Source organism: Brassica napus, chromosome A3 (assembly GCF_020379485.1).
Source record: "Brassica napus cultivar Da-Ae chromosome A3, Da-Ae, whole genome shotgun sequence".
Classification (NCBI taxonomy): domain Eukaryota; kingdom Viridiplantae; phylum Streptophyta; class Magnoliopsida; order Brassicales; family Brassicaceae; genus Brassica; species Brassica napus.
The window spans coordinates 6,569,929-6,597,402 of NC_063436.1; the positions used below are offsets into that span (position 1 = coordinate 6,569,929).

Genomic DNA, 27,474 nt, shown 5'->3' on the forward strand with positions numbered 1-27,474 from the left:
TCAATCTTGCCTTGGAGGAGATGCAGCCATGGTCTCTCTCAATGTAACTACAACAACACAGTGGTCATCAGCAGTTTTGAAGAATGGGTTTAAGTAGTTAGAAGAAGGTATGAGAGAGAGAGTTCTGATGACATGCTAACCTTCAGGCTGGCTTTGTACAGCAGGTTCTTGAGTCTGAGTTTGATCCTCTATTTGGATTTTACCAGGAGATGAAGCTTTGAGCTGCTCTTCAGTGATATTGAGGTAATCCTCGGCTGTGTAAGCTTTTGGTGATTGAGCATCATCTGCTTATTTCAAAAAAAAAAATCACCTTCACTAAAACTCCATTCATGAATATAAATATGAAAAAACAATAACAGTGGTTACAGATTTAGCCAATGCATGAAACAGACGAATCAAACCACTTATTGTCATATGTCTCAGTAATGTAGGGTAGGCCTCCTAGTTTGATAGCATATTTATAATAAACTTAAACCACTCACTGGGCTCACTTGCAGTCAAAGGATCTTCAATGTTTCTAACAGATGGTGTAGGAGGGCGAGCAGTGTTCATTATGTTCTGGTTGTACACATCTGGTGTTGAGATTTCATCAAGGCCAATTTCACGCTCAAGTGTGCTTTTGAAATCTCTTGAAACATCCTATACCAAACAGCCAACGTAAGCAACATTTTATTTTTCCTTAAAAGAGTCTTCTTGAGATTAACAAATCAACCTGTAGCTCTCTAATGGTGGGCTGAAATGTACGCAGTGTTTTCCCAAGAGTTCTAGCTACCTGCACGGATCATAGCAATTAGCAAGTAGAGGTTTCTTCAACTCAATCTACCACACACACACACAGACACAGACACAGAAGATACTACTAACCTCTGCAAGGCCTTTAGGACCAAAGACTAACAAAGCGACAACACCAATAACCAAAGCCTCAGGTGCTCCAACTCCAAACAAAGACGCGCGAATCACTAAACCCTTATTACATCTCATCTTCTTCTCTGCACAACAAAACCAGCCAATTACACACAAAAAATGAACAGATCCTTACAAAAGGAACCAACTTTGTGAGGAGATAGAGAAATTCGACACCTGGGTTTGAAGATTTCGGGGAGATGGAGATGCCCATATGCTTTAAGCCAATGTAGGGAGAGAAACGAGAAGAAGAAGCCCATGAGGAGAGCTTAAAGCTCGAAGCTTTACAGGAAGGTTGCAGAGGAGGGAAAGAGAGAAGGCGAGATTGTGTAATCGTTGGTGAAGAAGAAGCTGTAATCTGAAAGGCCATGGCCATTGGGCAGCAGCTTCGCAACTGTATTAAACTTCTCGTGTGTAAACAACTCAATCCATTTAGCGCTGGGGGCATTCGACTCAAACGCAAACCGAAGTAAACCGAACTGATCGAACCGAGAGTTTTCGGTTTTCCATCCGAATAAATTTAAAATCAATTCGTTTCTCGGTTTGATTTGGTTCGGCAAGCAGAATGGGCCGTGAAGAGACGGAAGGATAGTAAATTACGTTAGTTTGCTTTGCCACTATCTGATTAGAGAACCCTACATGAATATCATTTGTGCTGACAATAATTAATAAAATCTTTTAGCCGGAAAAAAAAAAAGAGAACCCTACATGAATTATGAAATTCTGACCAAAGACAAGAACTATATACTGTATACTTCTTTGGCTATGATTAAATTGCTTACCATAATTAATACTCCTACTGAATTCTATAATGAGCTTGGCTATTTTTGACTGTTTTCTTGCAACAATTCTTGTAGGATCAGGAGTATTATATCCATCATCCTTACTTAACTATGAAGATCAGTCATAAGAACTTTGAGCTTAGGAAAGTTGTTGATCTGTTCCTCGAACCTCCACGCTCTTTAGCACGAGATTTTGAGTCTCGCGTATCTACCATTTCACCACCAAGGCGTTCATCAAAGTGAATCGTTGGAAAGCATTTCAAAATAGGAATTCCTTTTTTTCTCTTTTGTGTTTAATCTCAGTTTTTTTTTTATATGATATTTTTCTTTTGTGTATAATCCCTATTCTCATTTACATTCGTACTTAAAGTAGTTTTTTTTTATCAAATACTCTAAATTAGTTCTTAATTTTTTTTTTGTATTTTACTGTTTTGTAGTTATCTTTTACTTTAATTTTACTTATCTTTTACTTGATTTTTACTTTTAATTGAATGATTGGGTAAAGAACATCAAAATAGTTTCACCTCTTTTCCGGGAATTCCAGCTTTTACCAAAAAAAAAAGAAACACCACGCTTATAATTAGCTTAAAAACTGAGATTTTAATTTGTAAAAAAAAAAAAAAGAACAACCAAAATATATGACAAAATGGTAAATCCTCAACGAAAATAACCAGTTACCTTACGGATTCCCATCTTGAAGACTCTCTAGCATGCTCTCATTGACGAAATTTGATGATAAAAAATTGTTGCTTGTGTTTTATTTATTAGAGTAGTTGAAATCACTTCTAGTGCGTTCATACGGATCTGAATATGTTGTGGAATCAAAACCAATTTAATTAAAGAGAATGCCTTAGGTCTTGCGAGTAAAAGCTTTTAATAAATCACTTGTCCATTGATTCATCGGTTCAACCATAAACCGAGTTGATTGTCATCTCCACATTCTTCCATTCAATCCATCAAGCTATTAATTTTGAGTCCGTGTGATAAAAAAGATCATACTTCTCTGATTCAATGGTACTCGAAGTATTAATATCAAAACACATGTGTACAGTATTAAAAAGTCGAGAACTTTGGTTCTAAACTTAAAAAGCACAAAAAACTTTAATTTGTGTGTTATTGCAATTTTAAAGTGGTCGTACAATTAAAGGCAAACCGTAACCAGGTCTAAGAGAGAGCATATACTTCGGCGAATGGCGATAACCAGGAGAAACAGAGATCTCAAACCGTGACAAAACCAACGACAAGACAATCTTGTATTCCATGGTGGTCAGGTTCCGACCAATACACATTCTCCCTCCGAATCCAAACGGCATAAACCCCATCTTATTCTTACAACCACCGTGCAAACTGCCGTCAAATCTCTCCGGCCTAAACTCGTTGACGTCGTCTCCCCACAACTCGGGGTCGTGGTGCATCGCCACCACATCAATCCAAATGTTCGTACCGTTTGGAATCACTCTGCCGTTCACCTCAATGTCTTTCCTGGCTTGTCGTTGTGCGTTTGGAGCCGGCGGATATAGCCGGAGAACTTCGTTCATCACCCAACTCATCTGCATTAATAATAGGAAGTTTTATTCGTTAGTATATAATATTCAGTATGTAAGTGAATTAATCAACTAAAATGTGATAGTTAAATCAAATGTGATTACGTGTCAGAACGTTTTAGTCATGGTTGACAAACAGAATATTCGTTAATATGGATAGATGTCATGTGGCTTGGGATTTAGTACGAAGCTGAGGTGGCATGTCTATATTAATTGTCAGTTCATCCGTTGACTAGTTTTTGATCTAGAGGCGACGCGCCTCTTTGCAATAGTATTTGATTTCTATGTGACCCTTGACCTTGACCATGATCACGACCACGACCACGACCACGTTAATCAGACATTGAATTGTATATAATTAAACTTAAGTTTTAGTTTTCGTGTGAACCTTAAACTTTAATTAAACTTATTTATGTACTGAGGCACATAATATGCTATCGTGCATTAAATAGTGTGAACACGCCAAATTGAACACATGTGAACGCGTTCAAATATAGATGCGATCTAGTGTATAGCATGCATATTAATTACCCACGTGGAGTACTTTTTTGGTAACGTACCTTCTTTAGTCCGGCAAGTTTGTTATACTCAATCTCGGAATCTCCGATGACTTGTCTTATCTCGTCTCTAAGCGTGTCTTGCCACTCGGGATGGATCGCAAGAAGCATAAACGTCCACGTCAGCGCCAAAGCCGTTGTCTCGTGACCAGCGAAGAAGAACGTTTTGCACTCGTCTACAAGCTCTGTAGCCGTAAACTTCCCTTTATCGGCCTTAAGCAACATTCCGAGAAGATCATGGTGGTCGTCTCCTTCGACCAAAGATCTCTTTCGTTCGTTTATGATCGACAAAAGGAGACCATCGATCTCTTTGCCTAACTCTCTAGCTTTGAGGGTTTGCTTGTAGGCCAAAATGTTGCTAAAAGGTACCCCTACGTAGCGATTTGAGTTGAAGAGAGCGAATTGCACGGCTCTTAGGTTTTTGAGGACTTGAGCTCCGTTTTCTCCCTTGACTCCGAAGCTTGTCTTAGCAATGATCTCACCGGCTGTTCCTATGATCTCGTTCTCCATGTCAAATTCTGGATTGCCTGAGTTTATCTGTTTGGCCCATCGGTCCAACATATTGGAGATTGATTCCACCATCATACTTGTCATGGCCTATTAAGACGGTCATTAAAAAGTAGTGAGAAAAGGAGAAATATTTTAGTACTAATCTTTGATTTGAACAAGTCTTTTCAACTCCATAAGACCATGAAATTTCTGTCATGGAAAATGGTGGCTCATGCTTTTAGAACATGGCTATAAAGTCTAACTTGTTGAACTAGATTAGTCACCCTAATAATTTTCTCTCTTTTGGACTCTTAATTACCAATGTAAACGATTTGAAAAAAGGGTTTAATTTCTAATTATACCTTAAGATTAATAGGGGCAAATGCAGGAGTAATGATGTGGCGATGTCGTGTCCAATCATCGCCTTCCACCATAACCAAACCTGTGCCAAACATTGGCTCTCTGTCTTTCTTGAAAACATTTGGCTTTCCCCAACTCTTCCCCAATACACCTTTCGACATAATACTCAAGAATTCAGGATCGGCTACGTACACGAACGGCTCTATGCCTAACCAGTACACAAATACTTTCCCTGCATTACATAACGAAAACCAATAATCTATGTTAAAAGTTACATATTGTAATCCAAAAACGTTAGTAATTAACTAAACCGGTTATTGAAATGTTGTTTCACATACCGGCTTAAATCGTCACAAATAATATCTATGACTCATATTAAATATTAACAAACTATGGTACAAATGTTAGGAACTAATTAAATATGAGAAGTGAGAGTTATGTTATATACCATACTGTTGTTGCCAAAGAGCAAAATGTGGAAGTGCGGTGGAATGTATGTCATGGTTGATTATGGTGGACGATTTGCTCTTCTCCACCATTACCATGGCCGTCTTTAGCTTCTTCATGTCATTAAGATTTCCTAATGGAAAACTAGGAGGTGGACCGGAAAATCCGTTTTCTCTAAGTTTCTTTTGAGCTCGAACCGGCAATATCCAACAACGCATAAGGAGCTTCAAGAACATAAGGCTGAGAACTAGGACCAAAACATTGATGAACATGTACCCAAATCGAGACATGACAAGCAGTTGATCCATCTCGTATATCTCTTCAAATATGTAGGAATAGATATATGCGTAAGTGTTTCTTTGGTGGAATACTGGATGTTGTATTCAGAATGTATATATGCAGATGAAACATGGGAATCAACCAAATGAGGTATTTATAGATGTTTTCTAGGTTCGGGTGTAGAAGAATGTCAGACTTGGACCAACGAAAGTCTCATCTCTCTTTTAATTTATTATATTTGTTGAATTTTATTTTATGTTGTTTCATAACGTTTCTTGACCATTTTCTGGTCAAACATTATCGGCATTTAGCATGCGTCCCTTATTCCTTTTTGGCTATAGTCTTGTAGAGTTTCTCCGGCTGCTTTTTTGAATGAATAACTGAAAGTGATATAAATGTATGGATGTATTTTATAATCCTTAAAAGGTAAAAAGCTAAAACACAACGTACCTGTATTTTTTTTTGTCACCAAAAGAATATTTGTTTTTCCCTTAATCTAGTTGATAAATTACGCAGTTGACCAACGGAAAAAGGATGAATTAATTATTACGGTTAATAGATCCCTAGGTTATAAGTGGTCTTTTTGTTTTAAAGCAAAAATGTTATCTTATTATTTTATCAACATTTATCAGCTTTTTGTAATAATCCAAAACACATTCAAAAATATCATTTTATAGGTTATCACATTTACCACATACTAATCCAACGAGTTTTTGCTGGATTTCACCACAAACTTCTTTCGTTTAACAAAAATGAAACCATAATTATTTAGTTAAATTGAAAAGAAAAGTTTACGATGTTGTATTAAGATTTATAAAGCCGGTTAATGAAACGAAGAATACTTGGTTTCTAGGTCCAGTCTAGTTCCTAGCACGATGTAAAAAAACGCGTTCAAACACAATTTAGCGAGATTGATCATGAGAAATCGTTTATCTTTGGACCCAATATGTGAAATCGATCACTTTCACCAACTAATTGCTAAATGTAATAGTGACAAAAAGTCTTCAAATGCTCTAACAGTTTAGTGTGAAACCTTAGGCTCCAATCGGTTAGCCCAAGATATATCAGACAATCTGTCAATTTCTATATTTAATTTTGAAATCACGTCAATGTACAATATATTATTTAAACCACGTAAAACATTGAAATATCTGGATTGGACACGTAGGGTGGGGGTCTCTTTATCAGTAGAACACACCTTCGTCTTTTGTCCTTTTTCCATTTTTGGAGTTTTTAGTATTGTAAGAGAGGCGCATGTGCGCTATATAGCAAGTAGAATAAATATTAATTACGCAAGTTATAAACATAATATATTTTAAATATTATAAATATAAGTTGGAGTAAAGAGAGTAGAGAGCAATAGTCAAACATTTCGCGTATGAACTACGAACAATTTTTATAATCACACGCGCAAAGCTGATATGACTTGTGCGATGAACACAAGATCTGACAAATATGAAATAAGGTCTTCTTTAAACAGCCTCTTATTGTTTTCTACCCAACAAACAATATTCTATCTTTTTGGTTCATGTTGCAAATTACATGCCAGTATTATGAATAACACACCATTAACACAATCAGTTTTGAAAAACTGAAATTCATCAATCATTTGTATGGCTTGTCAGTTCTGAACAAAGTATATGCATTTACATGAGAAAATAAATATATTTTTTAACCTTTTCATGTCATCAGTATTTTCAAACATAAATTATTTATTTTTGAAGAGTTTCTCCAAAGAAATTAAATTTTCAATTCCCATAATTGTTTTGAAGAACATAAATGGTGAATCATGTATGACATTATTTATCTAAATTCCTAAATATATTTGATATCTCTAAGAGTTTTTTTTTTGGTGTAAATTTGAATGATAAACCAACTGTTAGTTATCTTATAAATAATAAGATATAGGATCTCAAAAATATTCATTTTATAGTTGTTTTATTTTTGAATGTATATTTTTTATTTGTGTATTAAGTATTTGGTTAATATATTTTCTTGAACTACAAATAAATCATCGAAAACTGTATATTTATTTAAATAGCGATTAATATCCTATGTGCTAGGTGTTAGAGCACTGTCAGACTAACGCTTCATTTTCTAGCTAAAGGCTAGCGATCAAATTCAATCGGTGACAATCATGTGGCATAAATTATCGTTATATTTAGATTCTAACAACAGAAATCTCATGTGAATGGACCACTGGTAGTTGTTTGTTTGGGGTTCTTGAGGCGTGTTTTATGTTTATGGGTCCACCAGCCTTCGATCCTATGCATTCATTGTTTCCTCATTTAAGATTGAACCGCGTAGATTTATCCGAGCGACTTTAAGCACCCGACCATTCATGTCTTGTCCCCAAACTGAAAAATTAATTAACATTGCATCTTAACACCGAGATTAAATTAGACAACTAGAGTTATGCCATAGAGCTCAATACACACTACACAACAATTCGTCACGCAATTAGTGACACAAATTTTGGTGTAATATCGTAAAAAATTTATCCTTGACTTTTTTTTCTGAAGTTTTGACTTTATTTTCAGAACTTCTTTTAAATAAACACTTCAAACTCGATTATCATATTTGACATTTTCCAGAACATCATTTTCAAATGCAATCATATTCATCATCCTATTTTATAACATTATTGTGCACAAATCGAATTTTAACAGTCCTAATTTTGGAACACTTCTATCAATTTCTTGAAGACAAAAATTCAAGAAAGCCATAAGACTTTAAGCGATATTTTGCTAACGAAAACATCATTATTTAATTCTCTCCAAATCCGGATACAAGCTAAGCTCTATAAGCTACAATAAAAGCACATATATAGCCATATTTACTTATATCATATATTCACTTCCCAAACCATAACCAATGTTATATGTTGTATCTTGTCTCCTTCCGTTTGCCCACGTGCATCACGTTACCTAAATAAGTTTTCATTCTATACAACGGATATATATATATAGGTAGTTTATTTTAATTTGCACAACTCAGCCATGTGGTGGGTGAGCACAAAGATAACTATTCTTCTAGATATAATCTCAAATGCTTTTAATGAGCCAAAAAAAAAAATTGTACTGATCTTACTCATTCTCATGTACTCTTATTTTTAATGAAATAAAACAATTCTGATTTTGCCTTTATTTTTTCCTCCCAATCAAATTTCAAATTTCAAATTTTTTAGATTTCAATAATCGATGCCAAAGTTTACCAAAGGAGAGAGTTACATGATGGGTTATTTTGTCATGAACCTTTAACATATTTAGGTACTTTACACTTGAGGTGTACTATTTGACTTACTTTTGATTTTTCACTTCCATAAATACCCTTCTCGTGAACGAATTTTTACTAAATGTTACGTTTACTTTTCAACCAAATCTCACAGTCTGTTCAAGTTTAAAGTATGAAAGCGACCATACTTGCATTATTCCTCTGCTTGCAATAAATTATTAGGTTTATTAATAAATATGAGATATGTTGTGAACCATCAGATTAAGTTATTTTAAAACGAATCGGATGGTTGGTGTTACATCAAGTAGAAACCTACTATCTAAAAGTGATAACTTAGATGAAGTAATTGCTGGCTTTCTTTCTCGTTGGGAAAGAACACAATATCTGTTTAGTGAAGGTGTGGTAAGGATTCGAAACCTAGATTCAACATAAACTGGTATCTCTAAGTAATTGTGCTATTGGTCTCTGACTATTCCTTGCTCGGTGTGCAGGTCCGCATGGTCAAGAGATGGAAAGTGTGGTTGGGCGAGTTGTGGTCAGTGGACATGTTTGCAGCGGAGGCCTGGCCAGGAGAGTTGTGTTGTGTAGAAGTGTGGTTGGGTGAAGTGTGGGTGGGAGAATCGTGGTCGGGTGAAAAATGTATCGGGTATGCGGAGGGCTGACACACTGGGTTGTATGCAGTGATCGGATGATCGCTGGTGATGATTTCGTCTGGGTGGTCAAGCAAGATGTGGTCGGTGGTTAGTAGGCTAGACCGAGGGTTGTTTGAAAACTGCTCAGCGTTGAACTAGCTGCTAAGTGGAGAAGTAGGTTCGATATCCTGAATTGAGTTCTTGATGTGGTCAGGGTTTTCTGGGTGAGTAGAAGTGGTATCCTGCAAACAATACATCGTATCTTGACGAAAACTTTCTCTGGTTTCTGCATAACCATAGAAGGAGATCTAGTTGTCAACAATAGCCATAATCATGGGATGAGGAAATTAAAATCAAGTAAGAGAGGTCATACTCTTCATTATAATTTATATAATCAACGATTAACACCGGTGAAACATTGACAGGAAATTGTGTTTTCGTCGAGAAGGAGGAGGTGGCTGTCTTCGCAATTCCGCTAGAACAATAAAATGAAGGGGATCTAGGTCAGAGAATGAGATGTTGGGTCACGATAAAAGAAAAATAAAGAGAAAGAAAAGGTAACTAAATAATTTCTAGTTTCGGGGGTAAATAAGACAATAGCACATAAGAAAGTATATCACATGGAGAAAGTATGTTAGAATGTTATGGAGAAAAGATAAAGTATGCTAGAACGTAAATTTTTCTTACCAAAGTCTACAGCTCTACCATATTCTAAATTTTACCAAGTTTTACAGTTTTACAATTTTCAAGTTCTACAGTTTTACCAAGTTGTACTTACATGATTGTTCAACTTGGTTAAACTAGGTATACAAAGTTTTACTAAATTGTACAATTGTCAAAGTACAACTTGGTAAAACTTTGTTTGTGGGTTGAATTTTTATTTTTAAAATTTTCACATATTCTTGTGCCAGATCTGTAGCGAGAGAAAATCAAATAAAAAGAAATCAAAGAAAAACCCTAAATCGCGAAGAAAGAACAACAAATCAAAAAGAGGAAAAATTGATCGAAATAGAAGAAGAAATAAAAAAGAATGAAGAATTCATAAAAATGTAGAAGAGATTCGAAAAAAATATATTTGTTGAAAAAGATAAGGAAAAACATACTAAAAAAGAAGAAGAAACATATAATTCATAGAAAAAAAAAAGGATATTCAAAGAAGAAGAGATCTGGATTGAAGAATGAAAGACAAGATAGAAAAAAAGAAGAAGATGAAAAATGGAAACAAAATTTAGATCGGTAAAGATAAGAAAGAAAATTAGGTATAAAAGCATAGCATGCTGTAAAAAAAAGAAATTCACTAAGGGTATATTGGATTTTTAATCAGATTTCGAATGAAAAACAAATAAAAATAAAAAGAATTATAGATGAGAAATATTTGAGAATTTTTTTCTTCAGTTAAGAGCATATGAGCAATTGATTATATTCCCCCCCCCCCCCCCCCCCCCCCCCCCCCCCCCCCCCCCCCCCTTTTACATTAGAAGTGTACTATATTAATAATCTCTAACTACAATTTAAAGCTATATATGACACATGATTCTCCCTATCTAAAACATGCACAATATATTTTGGTCATATGGATTATGTTCTATAAAATGGGGTTATACATGCATGCATGAATCAGTTAGATCGTATGTAAATTTGATGTAAGCTTTTGGAGAAAGGAGAGATTTATTTTCATTCACGAAGCAATATATTTTTACAAGTATGCAAAATTTAATTTCAATATAAAACATGCTATATTAGAGAAAAAATATATTGTATTTTCGAGTGACAGCTGGGAGAAACTAATATTACATGACGTAGTTTCGGTTCCGGGGGATTTGGGATTCTGCTCGAACCTTTTGGTAATTCAAAAAAAAAAATTTGTGGTAAGCGTAGGACTGATAGTACCTTTGTAAGTAAATGATGATATTGTTTCTTGGTAAAAACCTTCTCGGTCAATGATGAGCTTCTGTAAATGGTACATTTTTGCCACATGGTCCAAAAATGTTTTGAGACATTGTGGTCTTTTAGAATCCAAATGGTTATACAACTAGAGAAATAAAATAAAGTGATCAGATCATGCATTTTCTCAAATTTTACAAATTACAATTAAAAAATTTCATCCTATTCAAGGGGGGTTTTGCTAACAAAACTATTTTCTTTGTTCATATACTATTCAAGAGAAATGTTTTGAGAACCAAGTATTTGAAAAGAATATATTTTTATTTGTTAGGGGATATTCTATTTAAACATAAGACAAAATGTTACAAAGACCAGCCCAGACTATATAAATCCAGAATACGTCCTCTAAAATCTTTTGTTCTACCATGTGTATCTTGATTAGGTGAAGGCTGTTAGCTCAGAGAAACGGCAAAACTGCCAATCTGAAGCACACTTGAAAAACATTCAGAAGACTGTAAATGTGATACTGTCTTTAGTCAACTTGTGTCGCTCGCATGAAAGGGTGATGGATTTTCCTTAACATGTACCATTAGCATAGGCAAATTGCGTGTGCAAAAACTGTCATTATGGAATGCAAGGATAATGGTGTTATAATGACTTAAAGAGGTTCCATGGAACGGGTATCAAGTAAAAATGGGAAGTATGTGGACTCATTTCTAAAGGCATAATCTCTTCCATCATTTCATACAAGAGTTGAATTACTTTTTGTTGGCTTATTTGAGATTTGAAACAACAAATGCGCAGTTTTTGATTTCCTGGAAACTCATTTTCAAGATCATAACGAATTAGTCATCCAGCTGGTAAGTTGGTGTTCTTCGCCTTTTCTCTTACTGAGCTCTCTGTCCACTGAAATTTCCACCACTGGCATTTGAATTAGGTCAAAGATCTCCAAAAGGCTACCGGAATTAAAGACTCTATGTTCTGAAACTAAGGTTAGTTTAAGAAACCTTTTCTTCTTCCTTGTTAAGATAAAATGAAATGACTATATGTGAGTTTGTTTTAGGGTATGAAACAAACAGCCATCCCCAGCAGAATACCAGCAACAAAGACATCTTTAGAGCGCTTTCTATTTCACGTGAAGGCTCTTCTCCATACAACATCACGAGGCTCCAACTTCACAACTGCACACTAATCTCTCTTCGAAATCTCAATGGCTTTATCATTACTGAATGCTGCAAACCATTTATATAGATTTTCCTCTAAAATCTTTATTCCCGAAAACCTGAAATCTGAAACAGATCCGGATCGAGATGTTCGAACGTCCACCCCTGCTTCACTCCAACAACAACACACTAATGTCAAATAGCAGATAAACTAGCCCGGAATGCTCATATACCTAACATTATTAATTATAGAAGTTTCACTGTACAACCTTACGTCGTGGACAGTTTATATAGATTCGATTTTACAGTTTACAAGAAAAATATAATATTTATTTTGGTTGCAAGAAAGAAACGCAAATTTATAAAAATTTCTTACGTATAATAGAAACATTTGGACCTATTTATAATTGGGCCCAATAAAGCCCAGCCCGTTCGAAAAAACACAACGTTGTTACCCCTAGTAAGAGCTTCTCTTTCACAAGCCGACTGCTTCTTTCTTCCTTCCTCCTCAGTCCTCACTGACTCTATCGCCGCCGCGTATTGAAGCCAATCGTCTCTCTCTCTCTCTTTTGTATTCAACTATGGTGAGCCAAAGGCAAAGACTTGCGCGTAAGAGGTACAAGGAAGCTCACCCAGAGGAGTTCCCCAAACCAGAACCAACGCCGCCAAAGGATCCAAACAAGAAGAAGAAGAAGAAGAGCTTGTTCAAGAAAAAGAAACCTACCTCTTCCTCTGGCTCCTCCTCCACGAGGCATCCTCTCCGTGTCCCTGGTATGAAACCTGGAGAAGGCTGTTATATCTGCAAGTCCAAAACTCATATTGCTAAGCTCTGCCCCGAGAAGTCTGAGTGGGAGAAAAACAAGGTTCTTGCTTCCTTCCTCTCTTCTTTGGTTTTGATTGAGTTTGTAGGTTTGACCCGTTTGTTCTGTTTTGTCTGTAGATATGCTTGCAATGTAGAAGGAGAGGGCACAGTCTTAAAAACTGTCCGGACAAGAGCGATGAAAGCAGCTTCGAGAAGAAGCTGTGTTACAACTGTGGAGATACTGGCCATTCACTTTCTCATTGTCCTAATCCTTTGGTAGATGGTAAAGTCTCTCTGTATGTCTTGTCTGATTAGCTATATAACACGTGGTTCATGTTGATTGGAGACTTAACAGCAATGTTCAAAAATAATACTAAGCTGTAGTTAGACATTTATATATGAGATTATTGATTAGTCTGGTGGCTAGACCGATTTTTTGAATGTCTAATTTGATTTTGTTTAGTCGTTCTAGTAAAATCAATTTGCGACGCCTAGACCAATTTTTTGAACGTTGCTTAGCGTTACTGCCCTATAATGTTTTGGTTGTGATTGTACTATATTCATCTGTCACTTAGATTATATATATATTTTTTGTAATTAACCAGCGACCGAAGTCAACTGACTAATCTGTCACTTAGATTATATTTGGTTTGCTGTTTTGATACTTTTGTAGGAGGGACGAAATTTGCAAGTTGTTTCATATGCAAGGGACAAGGACACATAAGTAAAAACTGCCCACAAAACAAGCATGGAGTCTACCCAATGGTATACATTTACTCAAACCAGAATGAGTTTCTTCTACTTTTTCAGAAATATGATTTTGATGTGGTTTTCCTTTTTGTAGGGTGGGAGTTGTAAAGTGTGTGGTAGTGTGGCGCATCTCGTCAAAGACTGCCCTGATAAACTCGACAGAGACTCTGCTCCAACCAAGAGATCAAGTAATATTTCCTATTAATTCTCATCCTAGTCAAGTGGTGTTTCTCTTTTGTTTGAAACCGCATGTAAAGTGATTCGTTGCAGTTGTCTTTATATCTTAGAAAGACCGTAACTTTGTCCCTTGAATGAAACGACAGGATTTGATGCTACACCAAGAGGCAAACTCACTAAGTTCAGTGGGGACGATCTTGAGGACGATTTCTATGAAGAGCCTCAAAGCAGCAAGAAGATGAAGAGCTCTGATGCTACTGCACCTGATGATTTAGATCAGAAGAGCATCCCTGAAAAGAAACAAGGTCCAAAGGTTGTCAATTTCTTTGGATGATACAAGAGGATCTAAAGGGTCTATCAATTTTGTAGTAAAATATCAGTTTTTTTGTTGTTGTTCTTTATCTGCCTCTAGAGTTTTTGTCAGGACTATTTGCTATTTGGAGTTTCACAACAGTGTCATGTAATGGAACCAGTGAACCACAGTCACTTCTGTTTCAGATAATCTCTAATAGGCCTGTGCAAAAGAATCCAATATTTGAACCGAAATTGAATCGAAGAACTTGTATCCATATTCAATTGGACTGTAAAAAGATTACACAAGTAGATTTTGTAGTGTGATATAAAATATATATGAACTAGAATTATCATTAACCAAATTTGAGTGAGTTTGAAAAATCTAAAATTTGAAAAACACTAATTAACCTTGAAAACTTTTGACCCGAAAACCCAAATATATGAACCATGTGTGTTATTAACTGAACCCAAAATGAATTTGGATTCAAAATGAATACTATCTATAATAATAAAGGAGAGTTTTCTCCCTCATTAGGCTGTCCACGTCGCTCTGGAAAGGGGGGGCTTTCTCGCCACGTGTCGGCGCGCTGAGTGGTATGTGAATTTCACGCGTTTGCTTTTTATCTGCGCGTATGTTTTGCTTAGTCCTCGCTTCTTTTCTGTTTTCCTTATTCCTCTATTTGGGTTTGGGTAATGTTCGAAAAATAAGCCCACATAGGCCTAGATGCTCATCATCGTCTCTGGTCACGTGAGATTAGGGTTCTTCTTCATTCTTTTTTTTTGCGGTGGATGCTTGAGCGTCTAATTTCCAGAGAAACTAAGCACTCCCTTCGCTACCCGTAACGACTTCCAAGTTCCAATTCCTCAAAGCCGTCATTTATTTTGAGTTTTCCCTTGAGTAATCCACTTCTCATTCATTAAGATTTCGGTGCACCTGTACGTTTCCCTTGAAACCGCCTATATCTCCAGCTATATATATCTCACCTCCATACCATGCAAACTCCAACTCAAACCAAATCCGAAAACTTTTAATTTGCAAGCAAACGATTTCGATGGGTAATTCATAAACCGTTCTTGCTGACTTGAGAGCCGGGAGATGCTCCAACGCGGCGGAGGTCTGTCTTTTGAGATTCTGGAAGCCAAGAACATCAACAAAAGGGGACAACTGATGAGCGTTGAGATGTTATTGATTGATGAACAAGTTAGTATCTTTTTCCACTAATATAATTATCTTCTCGGTTTAATCTATTTCCATTTTATAGAATCAAAAGATTTTGTTTTTTTTTTTCATTTCTTCCCGTTTCTATTTTTTTGCAATCACGTTATTATCTTCTTCGTCATTTAGATGATGATGCTCAGGTCTCTTCTCTCTCGATGGATAAACCAGTGTTGGTATCACTATTATATTTTCTTTTTCTTCTGTCCATCAAAATCTGATGAAACCAATAAACTCATACTATGTTTCTATTTCGCTGCTAATTTTACAGGCGTTTACTTACTTGAAGAATGGTTCCATGGTTTCTTTGAGTAGCTACAAAATCCCACAGCCAAAAGCCGGCACCGTACTTCAACCGTGACTCCTCGGTTATCCACCGCAGCTTCGTCGACTTTCAATCCTTGCCGCCATTTCTCAATACAACTCAGCCACCTCCAATGCCTCAACAGTATCAAGACCATTTACCTTGCCAGAAAAGTAAGCTGGATCTCGGTTCAATGTCGAACTCCTTACAGAACGGAGCCCAAGTTTTAGCAAACTCAGCTGCTTTCGTGAGAGCATAGAACGTTAGCTGAGAGCTAGCGTCGTCCGAGAGATAAACGACGAGATTCTTTGGTGGGTAAACGAGAGCCAACACGGATAGGACTGTGTTGACCATCATCAATAATGGCTCGATCACCGGATCCGCCATGGAGTGGAAAATATCCAGCTTTGGGAGACCGTTACCGTATCTCTGGGAGAGTCTATTGGCGAAGGTGAATCGCCAAACAGGATTCCACCGGACAGATTGTTGGTATTAATCAAACAAAACCGGTTTGGTATTCAATAATCTCAACTGGTATGGTATGGTCAGTCTTTAAAGCAAAAGCCAACAGATTCAGCCAAAAACGGAGGTCTTGAAACCTCTGAACGCAATTTTTCCTCCGGTCCTCTTCCTGGTCACAAGAAGCGGCTAACTATCGCCTTCATGAACCAGTATAAACTGGTAGTCTTTTTTTTTTTTGACTGATAAACCGGTCGTCTTCTTTTGTCCTGTTCTTCTTTCTGTGATTTCTCTGAAACAGAGTAAGTGGAAAGCTAAGACTAGGGCATCAGCCACATATTTACTTATCCGACATGTTCAAAAGCAACTAAGAAGGCACACCTTGAATAGGTTGAAGAGGATACAGTCTTAAACCAAGACGTCGACTCCTAAAATAATGCTTAGGCATCGTTGTTGCTTTTATTTACTTCATCTGATGTTAACTATCTTCAACGGAATATAAAGTTATATTTGGAATTCATTATCATCTTTGGCCACATATTGGTGTACTATTATGTTTGTGTTCTATTCTCATGACAGCATTACGACAAACTAAAATCGTTAACGATAATAGCTACTGAGATGTCATTGATAATACGTGTGACCTAAGTTATGTATACTGCCTCGAGATTTTGTCTGACCAAACATTGAAACCATAGAGGTAGAAGTTGAAATTCAACATAGGAATAATTAGAGACACCTAAATTTCACACATGCAACTTTTACATAGCTTAAGATGATGTACAAAATTACATCTAAATGGTACAAAATATTAAGTAAAGATATAATGCTAAATAAAGTTATTAAAAACATTAAAACATACCTAAATTAGGAATGTATTTTGGAATTTCCCAACTAAACTATAGTCTATATATAATTATACGAAATCTATAGTGGAGCAAAATTTGGAATATGTAAAGAAGTTTGAGTAATTCATGCACATCATTTAAACAAATAAAATCACCACCAACACACAGACCATTGTAGTCTAAACACTTTCCATTTTCCATGGCTTTTTTTTTTTGCCTTGCTTTGTTTCAGTTTTCGGTTACAAGGAAATAAACTACATTCACATAATTAACGCTATTTAGATTAAAGAAAATTGAGCAACCGGCATGGTAGAAAAATAATTCAACAAGATATCACTCAGTTTACTCTAACAACATTTACAAAGCTGTATAATATGTTCATAGAAGAAGGTTCATGCCTACGAAATGAACGAAATAGGGTGCATTAATTAATAAGGTGTTAAAGACATGACCATGCAACAATTTAGTGAGCCAGCAATTTTTTCCTCCGATAACTTATAGACGGTCAATAATTTTTACGCAACTATAAATTTGATACAAATATAAATGTGATTCAAATACAAACTACATATCATTGACCACATACAAAACTCTTTGTCTTAACATTCGATGGTAAAGACCCAACGGCTTACTAACCACAACAAACCAAGCTCTGCACACTCACATGAAACCTTACTACCATGAAGGCCACTTTTTAATAAAAAACTGTAACCATTATTTGAAGACAAATCTGTTGTATATATATTACAGATGGTTCAAATACATCAAAACGGATGTAGGACAAAGTCAGAACAAAAAAAATTAAAATGAAAAATTTGCACCAGGATTATGCAATTCCAAAATGTTTGTACATCTAACAATGTTATAACGCAAAAATATTGTTGTAAGAACTTTGTCGATATAGTTGTAAGTTTAGCTGTAGAAAAATATTATAACTTTTAAACCGATGGTTGAAATAAAATAACTAAAAACATGAAAAAAAAACAAATAGGACTGTTAATTTAACGGGGAGAGGAGTCCATTAAATTACTTAAAAATTAATTTGAAACAAAAGCTATAAGAAATTATAAGTGAACTGAAACATTTCTACAATCCAACCAATATAACTAAAATTTAAATAATTTTCTTTTTATTTTGCTCATCACCTTATATATAATTTAAATTAATAAATAAATTATTTAAAATAGTTTTAAAAATGTAGGAAAAATAAATAAATAATTTTAAAGTTGTCTAGCAACTTATATTTTAATAATAACACAATATATATGCTAAAATATGCATACAAAAGATATAATTAAGATTAAAAATTTAACAAAAACCCCGGGCGTAGCCCGGGCCAACCCCTAGTATATAAATATAAAATATATCTGAACCCAAAGTATTATCAGCTCAATCAGTCCCGAACATATATAAAATCCGAACAGGACTAACATACCGAATATAAAATCCAAAAATGCTAAATTCGAACGGATATCGGAATATCTCTAAACCGATCAAATAGACCAGATTGCAAATTGTTTTGTCAAACCAAACGGTAGACATAGTCCTCCTCAATATTGATGGATAAAGATGTAACTATGCTAAAATTAGCTTGGAAAAATTTCCGAGAAGAATGGATGGTTAGGCGATTTGAAGGATAGGAGTTGAAAAAGGTGTAGTTTGATATTAAAGTAAGAGAGGCATTAATGGTTGTCCGAGTTATTCTCCATTGGCCTATTCAAATCAAATTAAGAATCTCTTCTTCCCCCAAAAATTCATTTTCTTGTTGTTCGTCTCACAAAAAAGGACAAAAACAAAACATAACAAGAAGTCCCGTTTCTCTAATCTCATTGTTGTCTTAGGTTAACCTCCATCAACCAAACGCAATGGTATGCCTCTCATTCTCTTTGTAGTGAAGATGTGTTATAGATGTTTGAAAATTATTTCTTGTCATGCCTCGATTCATCAGTGGCGTTGTTCACTTATTATAATGGTTTCATTTTTTGTATATAACCATAGAAATTGGCGTCTGAAACAATTTTAATCTTGAACTAAGCTTTATCCGTGTACAATCATAAGCTTAAGTTTCTACACTAAACTTATGTTTTATGTGAATTAAAAAGGCTAACGCAGCGTCAGGAATGGCGGTGGAAGACGAATGTAAGCTCAAGTTTTTGGAGCTAAAAGCTAAAAGAAACTATAGGTTCATAATATTCAGGATAGATGGACAACAAGTGGTGGTTGAAAAGCTTGGAAGTCCCGAGGAGAACTATGACGATTTCTCAAATTCCCTACCGGCTAACGAGTGCCGCTACGCTGTGTATGACTTCGACTTCACCACTAATGAGAATTGCCAGAAGAGCAAGATCTTCTTCATAGCTTGGTAATACAAAACCCCTCATCATACATACTTTTCAGGCTATAAAATAAAACATATATTATTCTTTTATTATTTAAAACATGCATTCTGCGGATTTGTGTGGTAGAATACATGTCATGGTCACATACTCACATGTTATTAGTTATGACTTATGAAACCTATATAGATTAAGAAAAATGGATGATGCATATATATTCGTAGGTCACCGGCAAAGAGCATAAATTAGTAGAATACATGTCATGGTCACATATTATGAAACATATACACATTAGGGATTATGGATGATGCATGTATATTCGTAGGTCACCTGATTCTTCGAGGGTGAGGATGAAGATGGTGTATGCGAGCTCAAAGGACAGGTTCAAGAGAGAATTGGATGGTATTCAGGTGGAATTACAAGCCACAGACCCGAGTGAGATGAGTTTTGACATCATCAAAAGTCGTGCTCTCTAGATTCATATATGCCTGTCGCCTGATCTCTTATCTTATATGCATAAATGCTCCATCATCATTATTCAAAGAACTTCTCCATGTTATGTGTTATGTAACTTTCTTGGTTTCATTCCTTCTTCTTCTTCTTCCTCTTGACTATTTTTAATCTTTTTATTTACATATTAAATTGACTGGGTTTTATACTTGGCTTTGGAGAAGCTTTAAAACCTGTAGTTTCTCGTGTAACAGCTGCATATTTTCGTTGAAAAATAAAACATATTATGTCTCCATTACACGATCATTTTTCATATTTATGTCCGAGTGGTTAAGAAATAAGAACATACCCGGTCCTGGGATTTTGGAAACCCTAATTAAAAAATTAGTATTAAATATTTTCAAATCAAAACAAATTATAAAAAATAACAAATCTATCAAAAGCAATTATTTTTTTAAAAAAATTAGTCAAATTTATATATCAACAAAAAAATCAGTAAAACAGTGTTTACAAGTCGGTAAATAAACAGAGTATAACTTGTGAATGGCGGAATATATATTTTATCCTCTTTTCTTTAACAAAACAGATATTCTTTCTAAAGAAAGATAATTTAAAAGCTGTCTATGCAAATTGGAAGATAGTAGTCTCATTTTACCACAAATCACGGGCAAAGCTAGACGTGCTAAGTAAGCATAGAGTCGATGCAAATTGGAAGATAGTAGTCTCTATTTATGCGTTGGTTATGATGAGATAGATTCTTTTGGGGAAGATGACACAGAAGATTTCTGACAAGAAAGATGGCTCTCGAACAGTGGAATGAGGCATGAACCTTTGTATAAGACGTAACGTTGGTCCAAAAACTTGCTTGGAAGAAAAGTTAACGTTCTTGCAGATAAAAAAAAGTTGACGCTCATGGAACTAATACTAATTTATTTATTAAGTCTTAACCAAACTAAAACTTAAATTCAAAATATTAAGAACAAATGTATTAAAATCTGAAGAGATTTTGGCTTTGCTTGATAATTGGATCCGAAACTGATTCGAGAAAACGAATACACAATTTCATAAATCACATGATACATATATTATTTCACTTAAAAATTAAGCGACCAAATGTGACGATAATCCGAATTCCGAATGCTGACTTCTAAATTATGTGTATGCATACAAAGATTATATACGACATGCTCACATGCACATGACAGCATGTTTCTCTTAGTTGCTTGCATAAGAAGAAACAAATTTCGTATCTACCTTAATGAGAGCACGTTCTCTTTATGTATCTTGCGGACGTACTTAGTGCGGCCAGCAGTTGATTACTGATTCATTAAGCAAATTTTATGTATATGTATAATGTATTAGGAACACATGACGTAATCCCATTAAGTATATAATAAACCAAATTTATTTTATTAATTAACCCTAATTATATTAAGATTATTCACTTAAATACATATAGTTTTTAGTATGCCATTCTAAATTATTTTGTTTTTAATTTTAATTTTAGATGTATGAATCTATAAAACTATATAATATCAACAATAAATTTTTGATTCATGGGTTAGAAGTAATTTCTTTTTGAAACTTACACTATAAGTGATTTATGACAAAACTTTATAACTACTTAAGAGTGTGCAACTGTCAAACTTTGATAATACGATTCCTACAAAAATAATTAAATACAATTGGTTTAAGTCATTTCAAACATTATATACCGCAAACGAGTTGTTCTTGGATGTCACACTCATATGAAAAAAAGAACCATCAGTTTTATAGGCCAAGAAAACAACCCCTTGTGTACTATGGCGATGATCATTGGCTTACTTGACATCATCATAGCATTCATTTTCTTCCTCGTCTTGTATTGTCTTTTCCGCCACATGAGAACTCAAACGCCTTTCCTCACAAACTGGCCAGTCCTTGGGATGCTTCCGGGTCTGCTCCTCCAAATTCATCGTATCCACGACTGGCTCCCCCAGGTTCTTGAGGCGGCCAATATGATGTTTCGTTTAAAAGGACCATGGCGCAGTGGAACGGACATATTGGTCACTGTTGATCCAATGAATGTCCACTACATTCTAAGTTCACATTTCGTTAATTACCCCAAAGGTGAGGAGTTTCAGAAGATTTTTGAATTCTTGGGAGATGGGATATTCAACGTTGATTCAGGTTTATGGGAGGATATGAGAAACTCATCTCATGCCATTATTAGTAACAAAGATTTTCAAAGTTTTTCGGTGAGCACAAGCGTAAGCAAAATAAGGCAAGGGCTTGTTCCAGTTCTTGAAAACGCTTCTGAGAAAAACATCCTTGTCGACTTACAAGATTTGTTCCAGAGATTCTTGTTCGACACATCTTCAATTTTGATGACCGGGTATGATCCAGGAAGCCTCTCCATTGAGATGCCCAAGGTTGAGTTTGGTGCAGCCGTGGAAGGAGTTGTAGATGGGATTTTCTATAGACATATCAAGCCGGTTTTCTTGTGGAAGCTCCAAAACTGGATCGGTGTAGGAATAGAGAAGAAGATGAGAAAAGGTATTGAGGTTTTCGATCGATTGTTAGGGAAGATCATATCGGTTAAACGCGAGGAGATTAAAAATCATGGGAAAGGAGATGCCATGGACATATTAACGTATTACATGACCATAAATAGGGAGAAATATAAACTCTTGAAACCGAGTGATGATAAGTTCATGAGAGACATTCTTTTGGGGTTTCTATTAGCGGGAAGAGACACAGTAAGCTCAGCTCTCACTTGGTTTTTCTGGCTTCTCTCCAAGAACCCTGAAGCAACGGCCAAGATCCGAGACGAGATCAACAAGAAGATGCCAGTGTTTGACCCAACAGAGTTACACAAGCTTGTGTATCTAGAAGGCGCCGTGTGTGAGGCGCTAAGGCTATACCCACCAGTCCTATTTAACCACAAGTCACTGGCGAAGCCAGACGTGCTTCCAAGCGGGCATAGAGTTGATGAGAGCTGGAAGATAGTAATCAGTATTTATGCATTGGGAAGGATGAAATCTGTTTGGGGAGATGACGCAGAAGAGTTCAGACCAGAGAGATGGATCTCAGACAGCGGAACGTTGAGACATGAGCCTTCGTATAAGTTCTTGGCGTTTAGCTCTGGTCCAAGAACTTGCTTGGGAAAGAAGTTAACGTTCTTGCAGATAAAGACAGTGGCTGTGGAAATCATACGAAAGTATGACTTTAAGGTCATTGAAGGGCACAAACCCAAACCAGTTTCTTCTGTTCTTCTTCGCATGCAAGATGGTCTCAAAGTGAGTGTTACTAAGATCTAGTGATATTTAATTTATCTGTTAATAGTAAAGGAAAATAAAAGGTCCATTGGTAAAATAACAAAAAAAAAAATTGACAATAAATAAAGATGATATTAATTTATCTGTTAATAATAAAGAAAATTAGAAAGTAGGGTGCCATTGTCTGCTCTATGGTCTCCCATGTTTCAGATGGCAATGAGTTTGTTCTCCGGTGGCTAGAGAAAAGAGAAAAAAAGTTCGGTTCCAAATTTGTCCTCCAAAAAAATGTTTAGCATTATGAGAAGATATTGAATGTGTCCAAACGGCTAAACCGGAAGATCGATTTGGGTTGTTCATCTGATTATCAGTTCTTCAGCTATTATGAAAAAAAATCTTCTTTTTCTAATACTAGTTTTATGACAAACTAAATAGCACTATTTATGAGATTAAATGTGTGGATTGATTTAGTGTTTTTATTGATTAGTAAATCCCTTATATATTAAAAGAGGAGCATTGGAGTTAATGCTTTCACACCATGTATGACACGTGTCCATTGTACAGAGACTCTCACAAATTAGTTGCCTTAATTGGTTTTGCTATTACAGAATTTTTGGAAACGTTTCATTGATCTAGAAAATTAAAAAAACCACTCGTGGAATGAGTTATCACGTAAAGCTTAAGCTACGACATCACCGTACCATCGTAAAGATTATTTCCCATCATGAAGACTTTCCAGAACAAATACGGGTGTGCTCTGTCAGTGCATATCGCGAAGCACTAGATAGTAACACATGTAAGTTAGAAACACAGAATCGAAAAGATGAAGACGTAATTAACTTTTCTCTTATACGGGAGATATAAACATTCATATCGGCGAAGAACTCAGCATGAACACTTTCAAGAAGAGAACACTCTGAATCTTAGAAACGATACATCACCGAGCTCGCTAAGCATTTTTCATCCACACTGCATAATGGTTCTTGAACGTGTATATATTGTATGAACTATATAACCCACTCTTTTTTCTTAGAAGAGAGACGTGACTATTCATCTCGACGAGAACACTTTGAAGCAGAGTACACTCTGTATCTTAGAACCGAGACATGACCAAGCTCGCTAAGGTGCGCAGCTCCACACTGGAGATTTTTTCGTTTTATTAGTATTCTATTCACATTTATATTTTTGTTTTGGCTTTCAATATCTTACTTAAGAACTATTATGATAAATTCTTTAATTATGCATCTTAATAATAAATGAGCTTTTAAGTTATAAAAGACTTATTTTATTGTTTAAATATGTTTTTACCGTTCTTGAAACTTTCTTCCGGTGTTATAAAGTCCTACTTTATCAATCATATATTGCAAATACAGACTTTATTTTGGATGTCAAACATTAAATCACCGAGTCAATTCACTCCGCGCAAGGCGCGGGTTATCACCTAGTGCTATTATGAAAGAAAAGCAATCTTATTTTTTTGAATACTAGTTTTATGACAAACTAAAGAGTACTATTTATGCTAACACCCTTCTTTAAATTGTCCTTGGATTTGAAGTACAATGTTCTATAGCCATTAGATTGCAAGCAAATATTTCCATTTTTATTTTATTTTTACACAAAACAAGGATTGCATCAAAATACATGAAAACCACAGACAGAGCCATCAACCAACAACATACATTAAACATTCAAAAGCAAAACATCAATCTCAGTTTCCAGAAGCTTGAAGTCCCCTCTGCCCCGGCAGAGTTCCACCGGAATCCGAAAACCCCGTAGTCCCTACCATTGCAACAAAGACATAAGCAAACCATAAATAATAATTACACCAAAAGTCCTTAATTAAACAAATAAAAATGATTAAGAAGTTTTACCAACGGTGGAGCCAAGTGACTGTGAAGACTCGTCCTCAACGGAATCTGAAGATTTCGGCTTCACGTGCTCTGTTGTGCCACCTAGCCAAGAAGTGACAGCTCCTTTAACCTTCCCCACCATTCCTCCTCCTCCTCCTACTGCTTTTCCTTCGTCTGTGAAGGACACGCCTTGTTCTCTTCCCTCCAATATCTGGTCGGTAGGGATCTTCTCCACCGTCACTTCCACTTCCTTTACCGTTGTCCTCTTCTTATCTCCTCCTCCGAGATGAAGTTTCTCAGCAATCACCTCGGATAATGCTTTGTCTTCCTCTCCAGGTCTCAGCTTCTCCGCCAAGTAGTCTCTAGTGGACGCACCTTTTTCTCCCACGTGTTGCTTCTCCTCAGCTCCGCTTCCACCTCCCGAAAGGGGCAATTTCGTCATCACGTTGGATCCTGTCTCCTTGACCTTTTCATAAACCGGAGTCAACTTATCCGCCACAGTTCCCGCCACTTTCTGCCCGTATCCCGTTGCAGATCTTGGAGTTGTCTCATCTCCAACGTGACTCTGCTCTTGCCCACCGCTTTCTCCGGAGTATCCAAGCTTTGAGGCGACAGCGTTCTTCGCCGCTACAGCTTTGTCGGTTACATACGAAGTCGCTGAGCCTATCTTCTCTGTGTAGGTAGTGGGTTTTGACTCGTGCGTCTCCTTGAAGTCATCTATCTCTTTCGGACGAGAGAGTTCCGGTGAGAACTGATCATGAGTCCCCGTCGGTAAGTCTCTTCCCAAGACATTCTCTACTTTCACATCATCACTTATCGGCGGCAAATGCTTCTCCAGTCCAGGTCCTGTTTCCTCACCATATCCCTTGGCCGTATCCTTCACACCAAACTCATGGCTCTTCGCCGGAAAATCTTCCCCCAGCCCAGCGATTGATCCGCTGGCCAAAACCGTCGCCGAGTTCTTGTCTGTTTCAGAACCGTCCTCCCGACCAAACTCATGGCTTCTTGTCCGAAAATATTTTCCCATCCCATCTTCAGATTCCCCTCCAAATCCCGCCGCAGAATCCTTCCCGATTGCGTGTTCGTCTTTCAGACCAAACTCATGGCTTCTTGTCGGAATCTCTCTTTCAAAATCTCGTCCTGATTTATGAACAGGCGACTCATCTCTCACTTTCATCTTACCCAGAGACTCAACAATCGCCGGTACTCCAGCTTCTCCACCTCCTAAACAACAAACAAAACAAAACACTTTCATAAACCCTTAGAAAAACACGATCTCGAGTTCCGTAATAAAACGTTCTTACCTTGATGAGTGGGATCAGTAACCTTGGTCTGATAATTAGATACAGATTCTCCTCCTGGAGCGCCCGGATCTTCCTCCAACCCTCTAGGCCTGCCGATGTTGACTCTCCGTTGACCGCCGAGATTTTCATCATCGTCACCGGGAGAAAACGTCCTCGTCACATCCTCCGTTGAAGAAAGCAGAGAGGCGGGAGTGTGCATGGGCATCTGATGATCCTCTCTGCTCTCTTCTCTCTCTGACTTGTCGAAAACTCTGAGAGGATGAGATGGTGCATCTCTTCTCTCTTCCCTCTCCGACATATCAGGATGAGACGGTGCGTCGTGTTCATAAGAGATATCTTGTAATGGCTCAGGTTCAATGGGTTTGGTGTAATCTGTTGTCACGACAGGAAAAACCTTTGTCCCCGGTGGAATAATCTCCTCCGGTGCCGGAAGATTAGTTTCTCCGGGATGAGACAGAGACTCAGGGTGACCCGTTACGCCTCCTCTAACGACAAATGACTCATACACTGTGCCATATAGAGAAACCGTTAATGTCACAAAAACATAACCGCTATGTGTTTACTAATGAAAAGGACAAAACCTGGTGCGCCGTGCACTTCTGGATCTGGCTCGTCATATTCGTAGTCTTCTTCGCCCGCATCATGATCATGCTCATGACCATGTTTAGTAAGAGTGTTCTTGATCTTCTTGGCCTTTTCTTTCACTTTCTGTAACACTTTAACTTTAGTTGCTCCCTTCTCATGATGCTCTTCTTCTTCCTCTGTTAACGGAAGAGAACATGATATTGATCGGTTTGGTTTAGTAAAAATTTTTGCTGGTTTAATGTGGTTATCGTTATGTGTTGTTATGTGTTACCTGGATGGTGGATTCTGATTGGATCCTCTGCTTGATCATGACCATAAGGACGTGTCATCTGCGACTGCATATCCATTTTTCAAAGCTGTTTTTTCAATCAATCAACCAAACTCTTTTTCTCTGTTCGTTTGTGTTGTTTTTCTTCTAGGCATGTCTCTGAGAAACCATGAAAAGGTTTTAAATAGAGGGACTTGAGAGAGAGGAAGATGACATATGGCCGAACCATCTCTCTTTGGCTAGTGGCTCTTCACTTCTGTAGGATACTGACACGTGCGATGCGTCCGTCCCGTCCTGCCACGT

General features: G+C 36.6%; 6 protein-coding genes across 6 annotated transcripts; 3 read left to right on the forward strand and 3 right to left on the reverse strand.

Annotated features, from left to right (window-relative positions):
- Positions 1-1,273, reverse strand: LOC106437549 (sec-independent protein translocase protein TATB, chloroplastic-like). The gene is made up of 6 exons (XM_048765122.1): positions 1,081-1,273; positions 865-989; positions 713-772; positions 492-639; positions 141-284; positions 1-47 (listed from the first exon to the last, which is right to left on the reverse strand). Exons 1-6 carry the CDS (start codon positions 1,271-1,273, stop codon positions 1-3), a joined length of 717 nt encoding a protein of 238 aa, XP_048621079.1.
- LOC106437548 (cytokinin hydroxylase) lies at positions 865-10,638 on the reverse strand. The gene is made up of 5 exons (XM_013878452.3): positions 5,084-10,638; positions 4,638-4,867; positions 3,790-4,383; positions 1,081-3,235; positions 865-989 (listed from the first exon to the last, which is right to left on the reverse strand). Exons 1-4 carry the CDS (start codon positions 5,388-5,390, stop codon positions 2,810-2,812), a joined length of 1,557 nt encoding a protein of 518 aa, XP_013733906.2. The 5' UTR covers positions 5,391-10,638; the 3' UTR covers positions 865-989; positions 1,081-2,809.
- A 1,865-nt stretch (positions 10,639-12,503) lies between these two features.
- Positions 12,504-14,512, forward strand: LOC106437546 (uncharacterized protein C683.02c-like). Its single transcript, XM_013878450.3, has 5 exons — positions 12,504-13,137; positions 13,215-13,359; positions 13,750-13,841; positions 13,921-14,014; positions 14,150-14,512. The coding sequence occupies exons 1-5, from the start codon at positions 12,856-12,858 to the stop codon at positions 14,335-14,337; spliced, it is 801 nt and encodes a 266-aa protein (XP_013733904.1). The 5' UTR covers positions 12,504-12,855; the 3' UTR covers positions 14,338-14,512.
- Positions 14,513-18,805: 4,293 nt separating this feature from the next.
- LOC106437547 (actin-depolymerizing factor 12-like) lies at positions 18,806-20,161 on the forward strand. Its single transcript, XM_013878451.3, has 3 exons — positions 18,806-18,992; positions 19,227-19,486; positions 19,786-20,161. Exons 1-3 carry the CDS (start codon positions 18,990-18,992, stop codon positions 19,934-19,936), a joined length of 414 nt encoding a protein of 137 aa, XP_013733905.2. The 5' UTR covers positions 18,806-18,989; the 3' UTR covers positions 19,937-20,161.
- A 284-nt stretch (positions 20,162-20,445) lies between these two features.
- On the forward strand, positions 20,446-23,527 carry LOC106453458 (alkane hydroxylase MAH1-like). Its single transcript, XM_013895706.2, has one exon. It carries the CDS (start codon positions 21,659-21,661, stop codon positions 23,207-23,209), a length of 1,551 nt encoding a protein of 516 aa, XP_013751160.2. The 5' UTR covers positions 20,446-21,658; the 3' UTR covers positions 23,210-23,527.
- A 1,215-nt stretch (positions 23,528-24,742) lies between these two features.
- Positions 24,743-27,362, reverse strand: LOC106437544 (low-temperature-induced 65 kDa protein-like). The gene is made up of 5 exons (XM_048773996.1): positions 27,175-27,362; positions 26,900-27,079; positions 26,319-26,825; positions 25,036-26,238; positions 24,743-24,943 (listed from the first exon to the last, which is right to left on the reverse strand). The coding sequence occupies exons 1-5, from the start codon at positions 27,248-27,250 to the stop codon at positions 24,873-24,875; spliced, it is 2,037 nt and encodes a 678-aa protein (XP_048629953.1). The 5' UTR covers positions 27,251-27,362; the 3' UTR covers positions 24,743-24,872.
- Positions 27,363-27,474: the final 112 nt, after the last annotated feature.